This window comes from Meles meles, chromosome 10 (assembly GCF_922984935.1).
Source record: "Meles meles chromosome 10, mMelMel3.1 paternal haplotype, whole genome shotgun sequence".
NCBI lineage: Eukaryota > Metazoa > Chordata > Mammalia > Carnivora > Mustelidae > Meles > Meles meles.
In genome coordinates, this window is record NC_060075.1 from 70,164,391 (window position 1) to 70,186,411 (window position 22,021).

Sequence of the window (22,021 nt, forward strand, 5' to 3'; positions counted from 1 at the left end):
AATGAAAATAGAAATCAGTGACAAAAAGAAAACCAGAAGATTAAAAGATATGTGAAATTAAACAACACACTTCTAAACAATCAATGAATCAAAGGAAATTAGTTGTTTCAGGAATACTTTTAAGTCTGTGTGACGTAGAGAAATAGACAAAGCAATGACTGAAAGATAGAAAAAGAAAAGAGCTAGAAAGCAGATGGTAGACTGAGACGCATAATTCTACAAAGTAGCCCTGGGAAGAGAGAAGGAAATTTGCCATAGAGAAAATCCAGACCCACGCACCCACCCTGCGAGCACACTGAAAGTGAAAGAGGAATGAAGGAGACTGAGCAGTTGAGCTACAGGGTCTCAGGCCCTGGCGGTAAAACAAAGTCAGATCTTCAAAAACTGGAAAAGCAATGAACACTTGGAAAAAGTATTGGGGAATGAGAAATGCCATTTAAATGCATATCACCGGGGGCGCCTGGGTGGCTCAGTGGGTTAAATGCATATCACCACCAAGAGGATAAAACAAATTCACAAGCTTTTTCCTAATGCTTAGCTGAAAAGTACATAATATGCAAAATGCTAAATGTAAATGAACGGTACTGTATCTATTATAGCAAATCCTTAAGATGTGTAATTGATAGTCTTTTAGAACACATTTTGATTGCATTATTTTGGCAAATATTTATTTAGATGCTTTCATTCACTTACCTCAGACCACAATTTTCTTAATCCCATTTTCTTTATTTTCTAAGATTTATTAATTAATTTGAGAGTGCACATACAAGTGGGGGAAAGGAGCAGAGAGGGAGGGAGAGAGCCAGGCCCACTCCCCACTGAGCCAGGGAGCCTTAAGGGGGACTAGACCCCACAACCCTGAGATCAGAACCTGAGTCAAAATCAAGAATCAGATGCTTAACCAACTGAGCCACCTAGGCATGCCTTAATCCCATTTTCTATGAAACCTTAAGTTTGTTCAACTATAAATTCCTGAAAAAATTAATTCTTAGTTTAGATAAAGAAGGTCTACTATAACTACCGTGCTGGCTGTAATACTAGCAAAAATCTATGTAAAGGGGTTTACACAGTAATTAATGTATTATATGGTCTTAATACATTGTAGTTATAGTAATTATTATTTCAACTAAGATGTGGAGGGAGGCTGGGGAAGGAAACCAGTGCAGACAATGTAATCATCTGGACTGAAGCAGACAACTGAATAGGCACTTAAATAGCAGGTATTCAAAGTCACTAAGACATTGCACTCTGACTGGAAAAAAAAAAAAAAGGAGCACAACTACACACTATTATTCACCAAGACTATACAAACAAAGTGATAACTATAGAAGAACAATCTTGGAACAAGGTAAGGATAAACTGGAAAGATCATCTGAAAGAAGCCCCACACAAACATCAGCACAATAAGAGAAAGACTTGGTCCAGTGATATGGCTCAAAGAATGAACAGAAAAGAAGAATCTGAGGAACATTCCAAAAGAAAGAAATATCCAATATAGTAAGATATTATATAGGTAAAGTAAATGATAGAAGAGAGGATGACTAGAAAGTTTTACATCTAAAGTAATGAAAAATAGGGACAATACAGAAAAAAAAAGCAAGTTGTTTGGATCAAGGGGAAGGAAGAAAGAAAATGAAAAAAGGAATTCAATTTATGTTGAATTTGAGATGAAAGTAAGATGATCCAAGTGAAAGGTTCTATAGGCGCCAAGGCTCGCGTACGAATTTGGGAGTACTTTCTATAGAGTCATTTAAAAAATGAGTTCACTGACTGAATATAAAAATGAGTTTAGGAAGCTAATTTGAGAGAGAAACATTCTTCTAATACAGAGTGAAAAATAAGAAGCAAGCGATCTATATATCTGTCTCTCTATCCCTCTCATCCTTGCTTTCTCTCTCTCTCTCTCTCTCACACACACACACAAACATGTGCATGCAAACACACATACCTCCAACAAAACAACAACGACATAACAAAACCGAGGATGGAAGCGTAGACCTAGTTAGAGATAAGTGATTACACTATGACACTGAAATGTTTAAGAAGATCAGATCTAAGAAAAAGTTTTTGTATGTCTCAAAAATTAGGTAAATAATTTTCAAAGCATAAATCTGACAGAAAATTAAGGGTATAAACTTAATACAAATTTTTACTGTGTTTAAGTTTAGAGCTGCACTTTAATTCCGTTTCTTATACTTGATTGTTTTTGTTATCGAACCAGGGGAGCAGGAGAGAAAACTCCATGTAGTCGAGAAGTGAAGGCAGTTGGTATGCACCACTTGCCTTCTTTGTGAAGATCAGCACTGAAAGAACAGACGAAAGCACAGTTGTAAGAAATGTAACAGGAAACAAACAAATGGAAAATAATTTACAGGGAAAAAAAAAGAAATACAGGTGTCCAGTAAATATACTAAGAGGCTCAGAAATAAGAAATTAAAATTTAAAAGCAATATCTCACATCAATTTATTAAAGATTTTATAACACGACATTTAGTCTTGCTGGGGGTACAGTGCAGTACAGGGCTGTTGATGCTGCTAAGGGGGTACAAACTGATCAATCTTGTTGAAGGGCAGCTTAGCAATGTGTTTCTAAAGCATTTAAAATGTAACGCACCTTGACACAGCAATTCCGCTCCAAGGAAGTAATTTCAAAGAAATAATCAGAGATAGTCACAATGGTTTTTATATAAAAATGCTAATCTGATCAACACCTTGAAACAACATACTAGCCTAACAATAAGCAAATGACTTCTCTATATAATACAACAGCATAACGTACCCCTTAAAGTCTGTTGCAGAAAAGTGTTTAATGATGTGATACAACAGAATGTATTAGTTAAGTATAGACTCTAAAGTCTGATATACTAGATTTATAGCCAGGCTCTGCCACTCACTTGCTGTGTCCATAAAAGAAAAGCCAAAATTTCCTTATATATACAACAGAAATAATAATATACATATTTAATTATAGCTATTAGCAATAATAAATAAATAAAAACAATAAGAAAATATAAAAAGCATGGAAGACAGCCTGACATATCATTCATAAGCACTCAACAGATACTATCTTGATGAATAAAAAGCATAAAAACCCCCAAAGCTATATATTCATCTGATTCTTAATTTCGTTAAGTAAGTAAACAAAGGCATAATATGCACAGAAAAAAATCTGCAAGGAAATTTTAGTATAGATCAACTCTAGATGGTGGGATTACATGCAATTTTTATTGCCTTCTTTACATTTTTCTCTGTTTTCTAAATTTTCAACAATGAACATGCGTTACATTAAAACTTTAAAATGTTTTCTAAAATTAGCAAATGTTAATTTGACACTTGAGGATAGCATTTCATAGTGACAGTCTAAAAAGTTTTCCTTTAGACTAAAGCATTACAGCACTTGTTCTTTATTAAAGATACACATGTGCATAACAATAAAATAATTAAAGGTTCTGGACTCAAGGATCTATAGTCCTATAACCCAAAGCCAAAAAGGCATGGTCTCAAAAAAATATAAGGGGCGGGGGAATTAGTACACATAGCTTTGAGCTTCTGCTTGTCAGCTTCTTATACACAACTCACTTGAATAAGCAGAAAATAAAACACTATGTATAGCACTTGCTAATTTTCTTAATTCATCTGTATACACGTACTTTTGTTCATGCAGGAAAAAAAAGTCTGGAAAAAGTACCAAAAGGTAAAAACAAAAAACAAAAAAACTGTCAACCCCCAAAATTCTATACACAAAGAAAATATATCTTAAAAAAAAAAGGTGAAACAAAAGGATGATTTCAGACATAAAAATTAAAGAATTCACCACCATCAGACCTGGTGGCAAGACATTAAAGGCAAGTCCCTCAGGAAAGGAAAATAATACGAGATGGAAATATGCAACTCACAAAGCAATGAAGAGCACTGGAAATGGTCCCTCAGAAGACAGAAGTGACCCAAGCTCTATACAAAGGGACAGGGACAACAGGTATCTGGCACAGATTTGCTCTTTGCAGTCACACCAGTGTGAGGAAGAGGCGGCCCATGATTAAAATGCAGGTTCCTGATCCTACATAATTCTTCCTGCCTGCCTCAATACAGACAGTATTAAGAGGATGAAGAGAGCTCAGTGCTATTTGATTATTATTTTCATTAAAGGAATATTTATTTTAAAAAGTCCTCATTTCAAAAGTGTTACATTCATTAAAGGAAAAAAATGAGAATCTGATACACAATTAAAAAACACCAAGGAAATAAAACCACCTTTAATTTAAAAGAGAGAGGGAGAGAGGGAAGTTCTAGTGAGTTTGATATTTTGAGAGGCATTTTAATTTACCACTTCATAGAGAAAGACTGTGTGGTGATTAAGGTGGAGACAAACTCAAGAAACTAAAAATGAGCAGAAGAGGGAGGAGAGGAAAAGAGGACTAGACAGGGGATGAGAGGAGTAACACCAGTTAAAAAGAAAGGGCAGCAATTCAGGTTAGTACTGCCATCATACACTGACCCTACAACCTACCAGACCATAAGCCAGTAAGGTATTTAATACAAAAATGGTTGCAACAGTAGAGAAAAAGGTCTTCCTACAGTAACACTGATAATCTCTCAAATCTTGGCTCACAATTAGAAGCACAAAACAGACCAGGCATGAGTCCTGGTGGTAAAAATTAAATGGACAGCTCTCTGAAGCAGACCATCCCCCAGCACAAAGACTACAGGTGACCTGGGCTTTCCAAATGTTTTACAGAAAGACACAGGAAATAGCCTGTTCTTCCCAGGAAACACTGTCTTCTGGAATGGAGTGGATGGGAATGTCCCTGGCTAGTCATAGTTTTCGTGTGCTAGTAAACAACAGTGCACAACTCTTCATCCTCCACTGTATTTGTGATCTCCCTCAGCTCGGAATGTAAAACCCAGACCAATGGGGGTAAGCTTACAAAAATACATACGCTGGACGGTTCCCGGGTTTGTTTAATGTTCCTGGATCGTTACCTACTGACATGATGTATCTGGGAAGGGGAAACAACAACACAAATTCCACCTCACAGGGCTTATGTAAACAAAGCGTGAAAGAAAGGGAGACCAGCTGGAGCAACACTAACCAACTCTGGTCAACACAATTTTCCCCGAAAGGCCACATAGTGAAGTTTTCAATGTATATGAAAATATGTCCATATCAAAGCAGTAATATCCCAACTCTCTAAGGGGTGAACAAGCAAAATAGTTGATGAGGAAAGTGACACAGGGGTGTGTGCACTGAGAGGAAACCCTGGACTACGGGATATGACAGATGGACACAATTAAAACAGCAGTTTCCATTCAGGTTGTCCCGGGGCCTGAGGGGCACCCCAGGGACACAGATGGGTCCTGCCCCAGGGGGTGTCTGCTGCAAGGGAAGTTAAGAGTAAAACTCTTCATCTTTTTACGTGTTGTTGCTACCCAAAGCTGGTCAAGAACAATTAAAATCATCTGAAAACCCTGAGAGGCTTGAATGAAAGTAAACTACATAACACCCTCCTTTCACATTTGATAACTTTTTCAAAAACTCCTGACCAGGACAGTGTTCTCAAATGATGACATGCAAACACCTGAGAAACAAACCTAGGAGCCAGAAACAAAGCAGATCCCAAATGCATTTTTAATTTGCCTCTTTAGCACAGTGTCATTCCCATTGTTTGTCAGGACTTACTCCACTACCAGCATTTTCTTTCTTTTTTTTTTTTTTAAAGATTTTATTTATTTATTTGATAGACAGAGATTACAAGTGGTCCAAGAGGCAGGCAGGAAGAGAGGAGGAAGCAAGCTCCCCACTGAGCAGAGAGCCCGATGTAGGGCTCGATCCCAGGACCCTGAGACTATGACCTGAACTGAAGGCAGAGGCTTTAACCCACTGAGCCACCCAGGCGCCCCAACTACCAGCATTTTCAATTGTGGTATCTTAAAGTTGATTTGCCTTACAGATTCATGAAAGAGAACTGGAGAAATAATTCACGTCCTGTATACCAATCGTAAAATGGATGGCAGCAAAGCTAATGGTTTTATCATTATTTTTACTAAATATTAATTTTAATTTAATAAAAGAATTATTATTTAATAATAAATAAAATGCACTTACTAAGATTAATATTTATTTTACTAAAATTAATCTTATTTAATGACACTTACTCTTTTACTAAAAATGTAGAACTAAAACAGATGGTGGAAATGGTTACCGACTCATGTCACTTAGCTAAACTGCAAGTTACTCTGTAAGAGGCAGGGTAGCACAAAAAGGAGAAAGAGGGAGAAAAAAGTAAAAGAAGGGAGGGAGAGCGGTGGGGGGCAGGAAAACTTTAGGCCTAAGTAAACGTTCTGAACGCGCAAGTATTCAGATTCACTCATCAACAAGTACTTACTGAGCACCCCTACATTTCAGGCATCATATGACGAGGCACAGACAGACAGGAAAAGCTTGACAAAAGAAAATTTCAAATGTAGAACACACTATCAAAAAGTAAGGAAGATTCATGGTTATAGAAGATGTTAACATAAGGGGAAGTTCAGTGAAGAGCATACAGAAACTACTAATTTTATAATTCTCAAATTAAGAAATTAGCCTTGATACAATACTGTTAACTAGAGAGTTTAAAAAGTAGAGATTTTCTTCTTTTTTTTCACTGATGTCCTTTTACTGTTCCAAGATCCCATGCAGAATTCTACTTTGCATTTAGTTGTCATGTCTCCATAGCGTCCTCCCAGTCTGTGACAGTGTATCATGAAACCTGATGTCATAATGTGTTTCTGGTGTTGTTAACCTTAATTGCTATCTAAGGTGGTGTCTGCTAGGATTCTCTACTGTAAAAGTCCTACATTTTTCTTCCTAATGACTCAATATTCGCTGGAGATACTTTGAGACTATGCAAATGTTTCTGCTTAAATTATTGCCTACTTATTTTCATGTCCGCTGCCAGATCTTGCTTGTATCAGTTACTGCTGTGGTGTTTTAATGGTGATTTTCTGTTTCTCTCATTTCTTCTACATTTACTAGTTGGAATTCTTCTGTAAGGAAGAGTTATCACATTTGGATTTATATTTTTAATAACATATTCAGGTTAAGTACAAACTTAGAACTTAAAGATGTAAACCATGTTAAAATGATTCCATATACTAATATTAAAGAAAGGGAAGCTTTGGTAACCTGTTTCAGAAAATATAATGAGCTTAAGAAGGAAAATAGTATTTATCATTTGGGAGTTTGGTTCAATATTTGACCTAGTATTGACTCCAGACTGAATTCAAAATTTTCTTGGAGTTTCACATCTGGACTTTCTAAAAGTATCTAAATTTATATTACTTTGAGGATAGTTTTTGTCAAAGTCCTGAATAAAGTTACCCAGACCCAGCATGTTAAATACAGCTATGTCTTCTTTATAATAAACCATTATTGTTTCACAAAAAAAAAAAAAAAAAAAAAAAAAAAAAAAAAAAAGTAAGGAAGATTCAAAACTTTTTAACTACACCCTGGATGCACTAGAGACAAATGCTCATGGCAAATTTTCAAAAGTGCTCAAAATATGTTGAGTTTATGAGATGTTTAGAAGGGGTTAAAGCAATCAATAAAGGTTTCTTGTGTGGGGGCAGTGAATGCGGAGAAGGAAGGAAAGAATCCTCTGGGTTAGTCTATAAGTCTGTTTATTTAACATATCTTGAAGGTAAAGTGACTGAATATGAGATTAAATTGAAATGATTTTTTTTTCTTCTATTTTATTTATTTGACAGAGAGAGTGAGATCACAAGTAGGCAGAGAGGCAGGCAGAGAGAGAGGGAGAAGCAGGCTTCCTGCTGAGCAGAGAGCCCGATGCCAGGCTGGATCCCAGGACCCTGAGATCATGACCTGAGCTGAAGGCAGAGGCTTAACCCACTGAGCCACCCAGGCGCCCCTGAAATGATTTTCTTAAATAGAATTAAGAAACTAAAGCAAAGAGCACCTGGGTGGCTCTGCCAGTTAAGGACAGACGCTTGATTTCAGCTCATGTCATGACCTCAGGGTCACGGGAATGGAGCCCGCTGTCAGGCTCCAGGTCCAGTTCCGCAAGCCTCCCAGAGTCTGCTTATTTCTCTCTCCCTTGGCCCCTCCCCTATTTGTGCACACACACTCTCTCTCTGTCTCTAAAAAAAAAAAAAAGAAAAGAAAAGAAAAAGAAAGAATCTAAAGTAAGCTAGCAGTGTTCAAAAAAAAAAAACCAAAAAACTTTAAACCTTTTAAATTATAAAGAACACCTAATCCAGAACTTTCATTTTGTCCATAACCAAGTTCTGAAGAGCAACTTTCCTGAGGGCACATGATAACTTTATTATTTTTAGTTGTAGTTTAAAAAAAATATATATATATGTATATATATATACACACAAGTCTTATAAATTCTCTGTAGAAAAATGAAATATTCCATATTAGCTGAAATTAAAAAAAAAACCCACATGGACTAGAGCCATTCAATATTTTGGTATGTATTAATTCTACATTTTTTGAGAGAAAGAGAAGTTGGGGGAGGGATGAAAAACAGAAAACATATCCACAGAAGAATTGTCTCACACTGATCATAGTGCTTCATAAATCCTTAAAGGATATTTTTCTATATCCATCAAGTAGATGTAGCTTTCAAAAAAAAATTAACTTGAGGAAGCAATCAACTCTTTTTGTAATTATTTTACACTGATAAATTTTAAACAACAAGCATTTAAATATTGTGCAAATGAGCACAACAGTAATGGTGGGAATAATAATATAATTTTAAAGATGTGAATACTTACACAGGTCTAATAATAAGACTATATATACACATATATATACTCAATTTGTAAACACATATAAAACAAAAGTTATGAATTTAAAGATCTCTAAAGTTCCTCTGTACTTTTAAAATTTTATGATTCTATACATATTTTATATATCTTTCTACAGTTTTTCATAACACTTCTCATAACTATTTTTAAATAAATTTCAAGCTTATTCCTACTTCATCCAAGAACAGTTTCATACACAGACAGCACTGTGGCAGGTTTTAATTTACATAGGCACACTGAATGCTTACAGCAACCCTGCAATGTAGATAACATGAAAATTAAGCTGATTTGTTCAATATCCTATAGCTGGTTAAGTAGAAGGAACAGAATTAGACTCCTAGTCACATGTTCCCAAAGATTCTGCTCATTTCATCAAATTGCCTTCCTTAGTATATTCACTGAGGCATTTATTAAGCATCTATTGCAACAACAGCAGGATTACTATCCTAGCTAAACATCCATTTCAAAGGACTGAGGAAATGCACATGGGGACTGATAGAGCCAAGTTCTCCTGCCGGTGGAAATACTGAACCTATGTAGGACAACAAGTAAGAAAACAGGTTAACGAAAAATAAACTTAATTTTAAAAGTGAGTGGTGGGAAAACAAAACGGTCCGAGTTTAGAATAATGGGAACTGGCTAAGTGCTGAATGCAAAAATTTCTACCTTTTTATTTTTTAATTAATTTCTATTTCGGTTTGGTTTTGTGGCCCATGTAACTTAGAGATGGTTTAAAATAATTTCATATTATCTGAATACTAACAACAAGATTTCCTATAATTGTGGAATAGTTTTTAAATTTTTCGTGAAACTTAAAGAGAAATGACACACAGATTTTACAAACAAATTTTAGCTCACTTGGAAGAAAGTTTCTACATCAATAATGGGAAATTTATGCTACTACCATTGTATAATTCACTGAAAGGGTAAAGAGGTTATTTCCTTAACTACCTGAAAAATGCGGAAGACTTGTAAACAAATTATTTTATAACATAAAATGTTAATATCCTACTTTAAGTGTGATACACATTCACTCAACTGAACATTCACTCAAAAGATTCATGTCAGACCTTCTCTGTTCAAGTGAACGCTATACAAATAAGGCTACTGACTGAGATATGTATGGTCCCAAACCTCATGGAACAAGATGATACTGGTGTGGCTTTCTTTTTAAATAAATCAATTTAATTCCCCTTGGACGGTATCTGTGTATATCAATATGTATACTTAGGATTATGAAAGAAATAATGCTACTATGTGTCCCACTGGAGATTTACAAATGATTTTCAACATGCTTTATCATTTCTTGATAAGACGGTTAAGTTAGATACACTTAAAACTTGAAAAAAAATCAAAGCCAGTTACTCTGCGCTCTTAAAAAAAAATAAGATGACCTTTCTTTGAATTTGGCCCTCATAGTGCTGGACCTACTTTTAGTTCTATTGGCAACCCCTGCTTCAGCCCCAACCTGAAGCAGCAGGAATGTCGAGTGGGGATTCATCAGAATCTTTAAAGATACTTGTAGGCTGAGATGATGAAAGCTAAGACTTAAAACAACCATCAGCCAACATGCTGGTGTGCACCCAGATTACCTAAGGCGGACACTTAAGTAAAAACTGTTGGGAGTCCTCTCCAGAACATTTAATTCCACAGGTTTAGTTGGCACTCAAGAACTTGTGGTTTCAGACAGAACACATTTTGGAAAATGTGATTTCCAGAATTATCATCATTGCAGGGTTAAGGTTCCTATTATCCCTTCTACCTCTGTCATTCTCAAAAGTGCCAGAAATATTACCACTTGTCTCAATACTTCTGAAGTGAAACTATATGCTGATCTCCACAGGACATATTCCCAGACAATATACACCCACGTTTCTGCCCATTTCCCACTAGACAGAGGGATGAAGGGATAGGTACCAATGCTAGACAGACAGAGACAAGACCCAACCACCCATTTACCTAACATACATTAAAGAAAGCAGGCATTCTACTGGCAAGTCAGAAAGTAATTCAAGTGTTTTAACCTTTTCCATTTCTGAGACACACTCTATAATTCTGTCCTTAAAAAATCAAAAGAAGAAAGCTACCACTGAAAGAAATTCCCAGTAAAGTTCCTAGAAGATTTTAGTTATTAACAACCGTAGTTAGCTTACCTGCCATCTCTCTGAGCAGCACCACCGTCTGTTACTGTCTTGACAAATATTCCCAGCTTTTCAAGTCCGGCATCTGCTCCAACACCCATTCCAATAATGCTTATACCAAGTCCATCCTCATCTATGAAAAAGGGAAAAACAATGCAACAACCTAAGTTTTACACTAGCCCACAATTAGGTGGTAAGACCTGGGTTTTTTTTTTTGCTTTTAGTTTTGTTCTTCATGGACTATATGACACATTCATGACACACTTGTCTCAGCAGAATATTTTTTTCTATGCTGCTGGGGAGCAAAGATGTTAAACAGGAGCCCCCCCAAAGGCTTGTGAGTTTAATCTCATTTTATTACTGCAGTTGGCTATTCATTTGCAACCCCAAGAAAAAGCAGTAATTTGATCATGGAGTAATCAATCTGCCTTAAAACACACCCTCTCTAAATAATATATTTCAAACACAAAAGCATACATACCAAAACATATATATATTATTTTAAATGAATCTGATCATAATATATCTAAAATTTCCCCTTCATTTACATGGTCTTTGGTTTTTTGGTTCACGTCCCCATTCATGTTTAATAAGGTGGCATGTGTCTTTCAGTACTTTCCTACTATCCAAGCATTTAAAGTATCAACAGCTACAATATAAATGTACATATGCATATATATAAATGCATATACATATATGTATAAGTGTGTATAAACAACGGCTCATTTTTCCTTCCTATTTGCTTTATACAAATAAGATCGTATTAAAGCTAGTTCTCTCTGCAGCTAATTCAATGATACTTCATGGATATCAACTTACATAGCCTTAAATCACTTCCAATGATTGCATAATATTTCATGGTGAGATGGTATCATAACTTATACAACCACTTCTCTACTGACAGGCATTCATTTTAGTTTCCATGTTCCTCTTCTGGTGAACACCACTGACAAAAACGTTTTTAAATTCCTTTACAATAATGTGTTTCCATATTTCCATGAACATATGTATCTTAACATCAAGGAAATAAAAGATAAAGATAATAATAAAAGATTTCACATTCCACATTTTTTGGTCAACACTGAAAGTTATTGGCTGATAGCCTCAAGGTCTTTGGAACCATACTGTATGGGCTGCATAAAAAAACAGACACTTTCTAATCAACAGCAAAGGGTTGTCAAAGGAAAACTGGCTCATCCAGGCAGCAGAATGCTTGAAGCTTTTAAGACTTCTTAGCCATAACATTTAATACGCTAAGCATTCTTAATCAGTAATCTCTTGAACAGGGTTGATCTCATTGATCATTACTACTTGTCACCAACTTCCGCTTTAAGTGTTTCTAAGTCCAATTTATAATCCTACATCTGTATTCTACATAGGTTTAAAAACATCATTTGGGAAAAGTGTGATTTGTTTACTCAGTTGTGTGCTAAAGAGAGCTCTGTAGAGTGTTCTCCCTGGAGGACCTGATCAATGTGATCCCCAGATGAATGTACTTCCGCATTGATTTGAGGCAGGGATGCCCCTCCAGCGAGAGAAGTTTAATGGTGACTAGTGTACAAGTCATCGCTGGAGAAGTTCTTTCATTCCTTGTATTTAGAATGTCTGCACGCATGTGATTTCCCACATTCATTTCATTCTCATTGTTTCTCTAGTATAGATACTCAAGTTCGTCCAGAGGCTTTCTCTGGTTAAAAATTGGATTTCTCTCCAGTACGAGTTTTCGGGGGAAAAGAAAAATTAGATCTGTGCTAAAGGCTCTTCCTCACTGGTCCCATGTATAAGTTTCCTCACTCCCACAGGAATTGTCCTATTTGTATAGAAGGTTAGCTATATAGCTGAACTCTTGGCCACATTCATCATATTCCTAGAGTTTCCTGGTGTGGAAATCTATTCATGTTGATGAAAGGATGAATGATGACCCAAAGCCTTCCCAGTGTTTACATACATGTAAGTGTTTCTCCCAGAGAGTCTGCTCTTGGTCGTTTAAGGGATAATCACTGCAGACTCGTCCACACTAAATAATGCCATGAGGCTTCTCTCCCATATGAAATCTGGTATAAAGCATTTAGCTGAATTCTTGTTCACATTCATTGTATTTACAGGAGCTTCTCTTCATTATGAATTACCCTGTGTCAAGCCAATGTTGGGCTATAAATGAAACTTTCTGGCACTCAGTACATTCAAAGAACTCCTTTCAAATGTGGATTCTCTGTACCATCATGTCATTAAGTAGTTCCTTCCTGCAAATAGCCTGCATGAAAATTATGTCTTCATTTTTAAGTTCATTTCCCTGCCTGGACTCGGGCTTTAGAAGAATTATCTTTCTTCCTGCCTTAGCAACTCTGTTGCTCTCACTGGAAAATTACTCAGATTTGCAGAGCTGAAAACCCAACTGTTGGAAAAGTGATAGTAGCTTGAGCCATCCTCAGTTCCAGTGCTGACTGCCTGAAAGAAAAGATGTATAACTCAGAGACAATTAAAGGAAGAACACAATCAACACAGAGACCAGATGCCTCATTTCATCTCTGCACAGCTTTCTGTGAGATGTGTCAGGCATGGGTGAAGTCCAGAGCGCTATCCTGCAAGACCACGGATTCTTGTGACTGCCAGGAACCCAGGAGCCACCTGGTCTTCCTCTGCCTATCCCCTCCTAGGGACAGGCCAAGCACTAAGTAGGCAAAGCAGCCGGGAAACGGTTGAAAAGACGGTGAGGCTGAGTTACTAGGAAAGATGCTGTCACCACACTCTGGAGCTCAGAGCTTATTTTTTCCTCTTAGGAAAGAAGCTCATGTTGGCTTAGCATTCCCCTTATTGCTCATGAGATCTGAGACTGTATTCATAGGAGCATGGACCATTGGATGTCCTCTTCGGTAAATTGCCATGTTTTTCTAATGAGTTTTCCCTGTCTCTTTTTTCTTTTTGAAGGTTCTTAGCATATTATACATATTAACTCCATGTCATTTATAACGAAGATGCCCCCCTCAAATTTATCATTTATCTATTGCCTTTGTTTGACAATATTGCCTTTAAAAGCTTAAAATTTTGGATTGATTGACTGGTCCCTCTTTCCTTTTCTAACTTCTGCTTTCCCACTTTGGTCAAGCCCCTCCTCCAACATGCCTTCAGGATTTATGTGGTCTTATATATTTTTTGTCAAATATCTTTATTACTTAATATTTAACTATCTAATCCATGAGGAGTTGTTTTTCATATGATATAACACAAATGAAGGTGTCCAACTTTATATTCTTCCACAGTGATGCTCAGTTACGCCAGAACAATTTGCAAAGCACCCTACTGCTCCTAAATTAGAATACCACACATGTTGTGTAGTAAATTCTCATGCATACTAACATCTTTCTCTGGATTTTCTACCTTGTTCTACTGACCACTTGCTCTGTGAATAAGATTCGTTCTGACTATAGAGGCTTTACATTATATCCAGATATTTAAGAAATTAAGACCTTTCACATTCTTTTTCAGACTTCCCTTAGGTCTTTATTTTTCCATGTATAATCTAGTATTACATTATGCAATCCACTCTCCCAATCAACACTGCTGGTAGTTCTATTTGAACTGCATTAAATTTATGTATTAATTTATAGGTATCAGAGAGGAAGAATAGGAGGGACTTTTCCATACTGAATCTTTTCATCCAAATCTTTTTTTTTTCAAGATTGACATAACCCTTTATTGCAAAGTCTAAAGTAAAAAGATGTACAGTACAAAGTAAAATTGAAATTTCAGACTATAAACTTCCAATCCACTTACGCATTCTCATTGCTCAAGCATTTCTGCCATTTCCGCGTAAACGGAACAGGGAACAAGTCGAGGGGGTGAGGGAAGGAGGAGATACAGCAAGGGAACAAAATTAAGTGTCTAGAATAATCACAAACCCCAGAAGCAAGTGAAAGGAAAGACATTTTCTCGACCTGCTGTCCTGGTGATGAGAAGCGGGGGTGGTTGGAGCAGTGCAGTTTAAAATGGCTCTCAGAATAGCAGGATTTATGGTACCATTTCATCTTTCTTAAGTCCAAATAATACTTTGCCCTTCCCTAGTGCCTTTGCCTCTGTATCTCAAAACACTTTACAAAACATTTAGTTAAAGCCTCACAACACCCCTGTGAGGTAGGTCAGTACTATTATCCCCATTTTACAGATGAGGAAACTGAGGCACAGAGAGGTTAAGTGACTTGCCCAAGGCCACACAGCGAGCCAGTGGTTGAGCTGGGGATGGAACACAGGAGTCTGTCCCTTTCCTGGAACCACTGGACCACGCTCCCCTTTACCTATATACATTCTTCACACACACACACCACATGTGCACACCCGCCCACCCCACCCCACTTAGCCTCTATGTACAGCAAACAGCAGTGGGGGGAGCAGGGGCAGGGGGTGCCTCAGGAGCATTTTCATGGAGGAAATCTTGGTAATCCTGGAAAGGAACTCCAAGAAAGCACAGAGCTGAGCCACAGTGCAGACTTCTGTGCACACCTTAGGCCCCTCCCGACCCAGACTTCCTCTTCTCTCCTGATGTCCCCCTGGCTGGCTAGTTGCAGCTGATTCTTTAGGGGGTGGGGGTACCTGAAAATGAACGAAGCTTTTTGCAAAACTTTGGGCAACATCTGAGAAAAGAAAGAGGCATCATTACAGAAGATGCCCAGGACTCAAGTCACAAAGTCATAACCCATGGCAATCTCACCTCCACAGCAGGCCTGGAGGCTGGGGCGGAGGGAAGGAGGATGGGGACTGACCTACCAGCCATCTCTCTCCAGAGTGGAGCTACTGGAGCGGACTAGAGTGGGCACTTCAAAATCCTACTGGATTTTGAGAGTGTTCCTGGACGGGGAGACATGGCCTAGAGTGGGATGTCCCCAAAGCAGGGCAGGGTGAGGGAGAGGAGTGGTACTCCTCTTCCCTGCACAAATGTGAACAAGACCAGCTGTAGTCTGCTGGTATATGTGTTGGGGTGATGGAGGGCAGGGCCCAGCATTAGCTAGCAGAGTGGAGAGTACTGGGCATCGTGCTTGCCCAAGTTTTGGGGCATTAGGATAGGGGTTTTTTTGTTGTTGTTTTTTGTTTTTGTTTTTTTGTTTTAACATACTGGTGAAAAGGGCAGAAGTGAGGCCAATATGGCTGGTATATCCTTCTATTTGTTTACATCTTCTATCAGTCAAAAGATGGATTTTCAACAGATAAATACTGTTTATCTTAGTGATTAATAAGCATTTTGTTCTTTTTGTGCTATTGTAAATGAAACATTCCCATTTTCATATTTACGTGCTTGAGTAAATATAGAGAAAAAATGATAAATTTTCTTACATGTATGTGGAAGCTGACCTCCTCTTACATATAATTTTATCAATTCTAATATTTTAAAGTTAGAATTAGTTCAGCTTCTCATTACAGTTTTCATATATATAATTATTATACATATTATATAATAAAAATCAGCGAAAGGTTACTTTTCATCTTTTGATTTCTACCATTTACACTATTTCATTTAAAGAGCATTTCACATCAGACTCCTGGTTTTAACTGAAATATTTTTAGTGTTTCCTTCATTAATGTATTTACTTTTTAAAATGCTTCCTTAATTTAAAAGTAAAATTCTGTTTGGTATTATAATATATAGTTTGTATCATATTTAGATTTTCACACACTGACAACAAACTATCAGAAAGAGCAATTAAGAAAATAATTCCAAGGGCACCTGGGTGGCTCAACTGTTTAAGCATCCAACTCTTGATTTTCGCCCAGGTCATGATCTCAGGGTCCAAAGATTGAGCCCTGAATTAGGTTCTGTGCTGGGTGTGAAGCCTGTTTAAGATTCTCTCTCCTCCTTTCCCTCTGCACCTCCCCCCATGACATGTGCTCCCTATTTCTCTCTAAAAATAAATAAATAAATCTTTAAAAAAGAAAAGAATTCCATTCACAATTGCATCAGCAAGAATAAAATACCTAGGAATTAACTTAACCAGGGAGGTGAAAGATCTGAAATTCTGAAAGCTGTAAGACACTGATGAATGAAACTGAAGACACAAATAAGTGGAAAGACTGTCCATACTCGAGGATTCAAAGAATTAATATTAATAAAATGTCCATACTACCCAAAGAAACCTACAAATTCAATTCAATCTCTATCAAAATTTCAATGACTTTGTTTCACAGAAATAGAACAAACAATTCTAAAATTTGTATGGCACTACAAAAAATTTTCCAAATGGCTAAAGCAAACTTAATGAAGAAAAGTTAGAAGCATAACACTTCCTGGTTTTAGATTGTATTACAAAGCAATAGCAATCAAAACAGTACGGTACTGCCATAAAAAGATCAAACACAAAGATCAGTGGAATAGAAAAGAGAGCTCTAAAGTAAACCTATGCATATTGGGTCAATTAATTTATGACAAAGAAGCCAAGAATATACCACAGGGAAAGGATGGCCACTTCAACAAATGGTGCTGGGAAAAATGGACATATATAAAATAATGAAACTGGACCCCTATCTTATATCATAAATAAAAATCAACTCAAGGGCACCTGGGTGTCTCAGTGGGTTAAAGCCTCTGCCTTTGGGTCAGGTCATGATCTCAGGGTCCTGGGATCGAGTTCCGCATCGGGCTCTCTGCTCAGCGGGGAGCCTGCTTCCTCCTCTCTCTCTCTCTCTCTCTCTGCCTGCCTCTGTGCCTACTTGTGATCTCTCTGTCAAATAAATAAATAAAATCTTAAAAAAAAAATCAACTCTAAAGGATTAAAAGCTGACATTTAAGGATTGAAACCATAAAACTCCTAGAAGAAAACAGCAGGTAAGTCCCTTGACATCAGTCTTGGCAATGACTTTTTGGATTTGACACCAAAAGCAAAAATAAACACGTGGGACTACATCAAACTAAAAAACGTCCGCACAGCAAAGGAAACCATTAGCAGAATGAAAAGACAGCATCCAGAATGAGAGAACATACTTGGTAAGGGGTTAATATCCAAAATATATAAAGAACTCATGCAACTCAACAGCAAAAACCAAACACCTATTAAAAATAGGCTGAGGAAGCGAACAGACATTTGCCACCAGTTTGCATGAAAAGGTAATCAACATCACTAATCATCAGGGAAATGCAAATCACAACCACAGTAAGAAATCACCTTATTGGAGTTAGAATGTTAGAATGGCCATCCTCCAAAAAAACAGGAGATAACAAGTGTTGGCAAGGATGCAGAATAAGGGGAACCCTTGTGCACTGTTGCTGGGAATGCAAACTGCTGCAGCCATTTTGGGGAAACAGGATGGAGGCTTCTCAAAAGATTAAAAATAATTTAGTTCTTTTCTAGATTAATTTCCCTAGCTTCAACTTTTATTTTGTGAAAAACACAAAAGAGTCTATGAAAACATTTACTTACAAAACATTGTATTTAAAGAAGAAAATTAAAACTGACCAACTTACAGAATACTACCAACACCAGAAAAGCCCATTCTGCACCCCTCCCTGATCATAACTCTTCCCTTGGTAACCACTGTCCTAAATATTGTATCAATCATTCCCACCATTTTAAAAACCACTTATTAAAACCACTTATTTGTGTATATCTAAACAATACACCATTTAATTTTCACTGGCTTTGAAATTTAAATAAATGGAATTATACTGAATGGCTTCTTCTGTGATTTGCTTTTTATTACCCCTCCCCCGGCCGCCAATTTCATGTTTGTAAGAATCATACACACTACTGCATGGAACTGAGCCTCCTTCATTTTACCCTTTTCTGTCACTAATGAATATTTGGATTATGCTCATTTTTGCTATTATAAGCAATACAGTGGCCCACAGCCAAATCCCACAGCTGTTTTTGTATAGACCATAACTTAGGAATGGTTTTTACATTTTAAATCAATGAAAAATGTAAGTATCATTCTTACATCTTTTTAACCTCAAATGAAAAGTGTCTCTTAATGGGAACAATTAGCCAGTCATGCCTGGTGTAATGACTGGTATTCTTTACATTTTTGTAACCCAAGTAATTTTATGCCCAATAATTAGTTTTCAACTCTTTTCCCCTCACCTTTGCTTTTTAGAACAAGTTGTTCTTTGTTTCTTTTCCTCCTTGCTAATCAGGAAGTAGGCAGGTGATGTGTCCTTTAGATCCTTAGATACATACAGCAACTTTCCCTCCTTCACCAGGAGAAGTGCTCTCTGGGACAGATACGGGATTCTTCGATGTGTGAAACTGTATGTCTGCCTCCCATGTCCAGTGTTAAAAGTGAGAAATCTGATGCTAGTCTAATAATGTGGCTTTGGCAAGTACCTTTGCTTCTTTGCGCTGATTTGAGCGCAGTATTGTGTAAAATTCCTACTTTATATGTTGATGACGAGGTCTTCTCCCAGGGTATGCCTAAGTACAGGTGTTTTTCAAGTCCTCTCTCAATCAGTTGGCTAAACCCTTCCAAATAGGAGGCTCAGGTCTTTTCTGAGTTCAGGAAAATTTCTTCTATGTTCTGTCTAATATGTCTCTCATCCTCTGTTGTCTTTTCCTCTTCTGTCACCTATAGTTTATATGTTGGGTCTCTGTCATGACTTTTCATGGATGTTTGCTCTGTTGTTTAAGAATTAGTTTGGCTCATTTCTTAGGCCTGACCTTCAAGGTCACCAGTTTGAATCTCAACAATACCAACTTTTCCTCTTCAATTCCTCTACTGAAATTTTAAATTTTAAAATCAATGTTTTTGTTGTTTGTTGACTGGCTTAAGAAAGTCTTTCTAAAGCCATACTTGATATCCTCATTGGGTTTTTCATTTGCTTCTTTTTGTCATTCAAGTTTTCATCTGTTTGTTCTGCTTTTTTGTAAGCTCTCTGAGATGTGATTAGCTCCCTGTTCACTGAGTCCCAGTCCATTCCCTGGTGCCCATCTTACAGGATGATAAACATGGCAGTCTCTGGGCCGCTGGGTCCTCACTTCCCACTACAAGCAGGCTAAGATTCCCAGAGCAGAAATAAAAAAAAGGCAGCCCCTCTGCTCCCATCTCCCTGCTCTCTTAGCCCTCTCCCCTCAGAGAGGATTCTCCATTCCAAAATCCATAATCAAAAGCCCAGCACTCCCCTACCTACTACATTCAGAGCCCAACCATGACCACTCTTCCTCCACCAAGAATGAAAAAAACAAACACAAACACAACCTCCTGCCCCCCTCCCTTCCACCTGCTCCTTCTGAGCTCTCACTAGCCTTGGACCTTAGCAAAGATACCAACCAAACATCAGGTCCCACCCACACCTCCCTACTCCCGCACCATCCTGGCCAACTAAAGCAGCTGATGGCTTTCCGTTGGAAACAGAAGGGAAGAAAGAGTCTTCGAGTCTACAGTCTATGCAGAGCTCATATCAACTACTTTTGAAATGTAATAAACAAATTAAATCCTCCATGAGAATTAACACTTTATCCAACCCTTTGGGGGGGGGGAAGGCTACACGTGAAAAAAATAAAGTCATTTCTGTGTTACTAAAATAGCCACATAGTGAGATTACAAATGTTGTGGAGCTCACATACCTTTCTCTAGTTCCACTGGGAAAAGTTCCAGCTTTTCCACACGTTTTTCAAGCTCATACTCAGCAGAAGCAGCCACGGGGTCCACTTCATCGTTCCTCCTGTCATAGTCTTCATTGGAGTATGTGCTGAAAACCTGTAGGAGGAGATGAACAAGAAGATGACAATCCAGAAAGACGGCTTTCTTAATTTAAGAAACAAAAACAAAAAACCTGCTAAGTATCTAAATCTATGTAAACTAAAAATTTTGTACCATGAATTTCTTTGAAACAATTGTTTTCTCTCTAAAATCAATGGAGATGTTAAGAAAAGGAAAACTCAATCAGAATAAAAATAACTTACATTCTGAAATGTATGCCATTCTATCACTTTTAATGAACTGAGAGACAACAGAAGCCACAGGATGTATTATTTGAATAGCAATACTCACTGCTTTTTATGGAATCGGAGTATACCATATTAGCTGCAATGCTCTACTGGTTCCTGATGGAACCATGGAGAAGGACCTTGAAGCTACTACCTAAGCAAACACCTGCACTGAATCCCTTTCATGCTATGACCTACACATGCCCAGGCGTTGTGGTGTGTTGGTACAATAATTATATTTCAGTCACAGATTCACTGAAATTGACTTCTATACTGTACTGAGCGGCTCACTTTGGTAGCACATATATACTGCACAGAGCACGCAATGTTCTCATTTGTCCTCTCTTATTTTACTTGCATGTAAATCCATGCTAGATTCTCAGTGAGCCTTTCCACAAAATGACTATCAAAATACTGCTCAAGAGCTGCAGAAAACTAGGATAGCACCAGTTCTCCTAAATACTATGTCAATCATTCCCTCCATTTTTAAAAACACGTATTAAAATCAAAACTTGATTGTCCTTATTTCTTCTGAGTTTGTTCTATTTGAAAAGTAACTGGAAATAGGTATACCATCCCTTACTCAAGTCACTGAGGAATATCTAAAAGAAAGAAATGTGTAATTCACCAAGTCCAATGAACATGTAATAATAAAAACTGACATTTTAAAATTAAATTCAATAAATATTAAGTTTCTAAACTGCCTGAAAAAACTCTGTAATGTCTTCAAAATCTTAAAATCTTAAAAGCTTTAATATACATAAGAAGCTGTAATTAAAAAAGAAAGCAGAACAGAAGGTCAGAGATGAAAGAAACCAAATCTATCACTGATAAAGCTGGTCCTGCTGGTCCAGGTGTGTTCTACATTCATGTTATTGGAAAACTGGCAACTTTCATACGCTATATATGGTAAGCTATAAATCAGGAATATATGCTGTATATATAGACGCAGATGTAGTGTGGTATCAATTTATCAAAATCATGTCATTTATAATATTTGTACCAGGATGAATGCTGTTTTTCTTCCTGACTTTCAGCAAGTTTTCATGGCCTCAAGCCACTCATTTGGTCTCTACCACACTTCCCCACCATAATAAACATCACTGCATCCAAACGCATATTTCTAAATTATAGGGTTTGTACCTTTCTCCATGTCAGACACTG

At 37.2% G+C, this 22,021-nt stretch overlaps 1 protein-coding gene across 11 annotated transcripts in view; it reads right to left on the reverse strand.

Moving 5' to 3' along the window:
- The window catches only part of PPP1R9A (protein phosphatase 1 regulatory subunit 9A), a 310,193-nt gene that overhangs the window by 129,546 nt on the left and 158,626 nt on the right, over nucleotides 1-22,021 (reverse strand). For all 11 annotated transcript variants that reach the window (XM_046020338.1, XM_046020337.1, XM_046020347.1 and 8 more), the window contains 2 exons: nucleotides 20,495-20,627; nucleotides 10,965-11,085 (listed from right to left, as the gene is read on the reverse strand). In XM_046020338.1, the coding sequence (XP_045876294.1) occupies nucleotides 10,965-11,085; nucleotides 20,495-20,627 (254 nt within the window). The remainder of the gene's footprint in view (nucleotides 1-10,964; nucleotides 11,086-20,494; nucleotides 20,628-22,021) is intronic.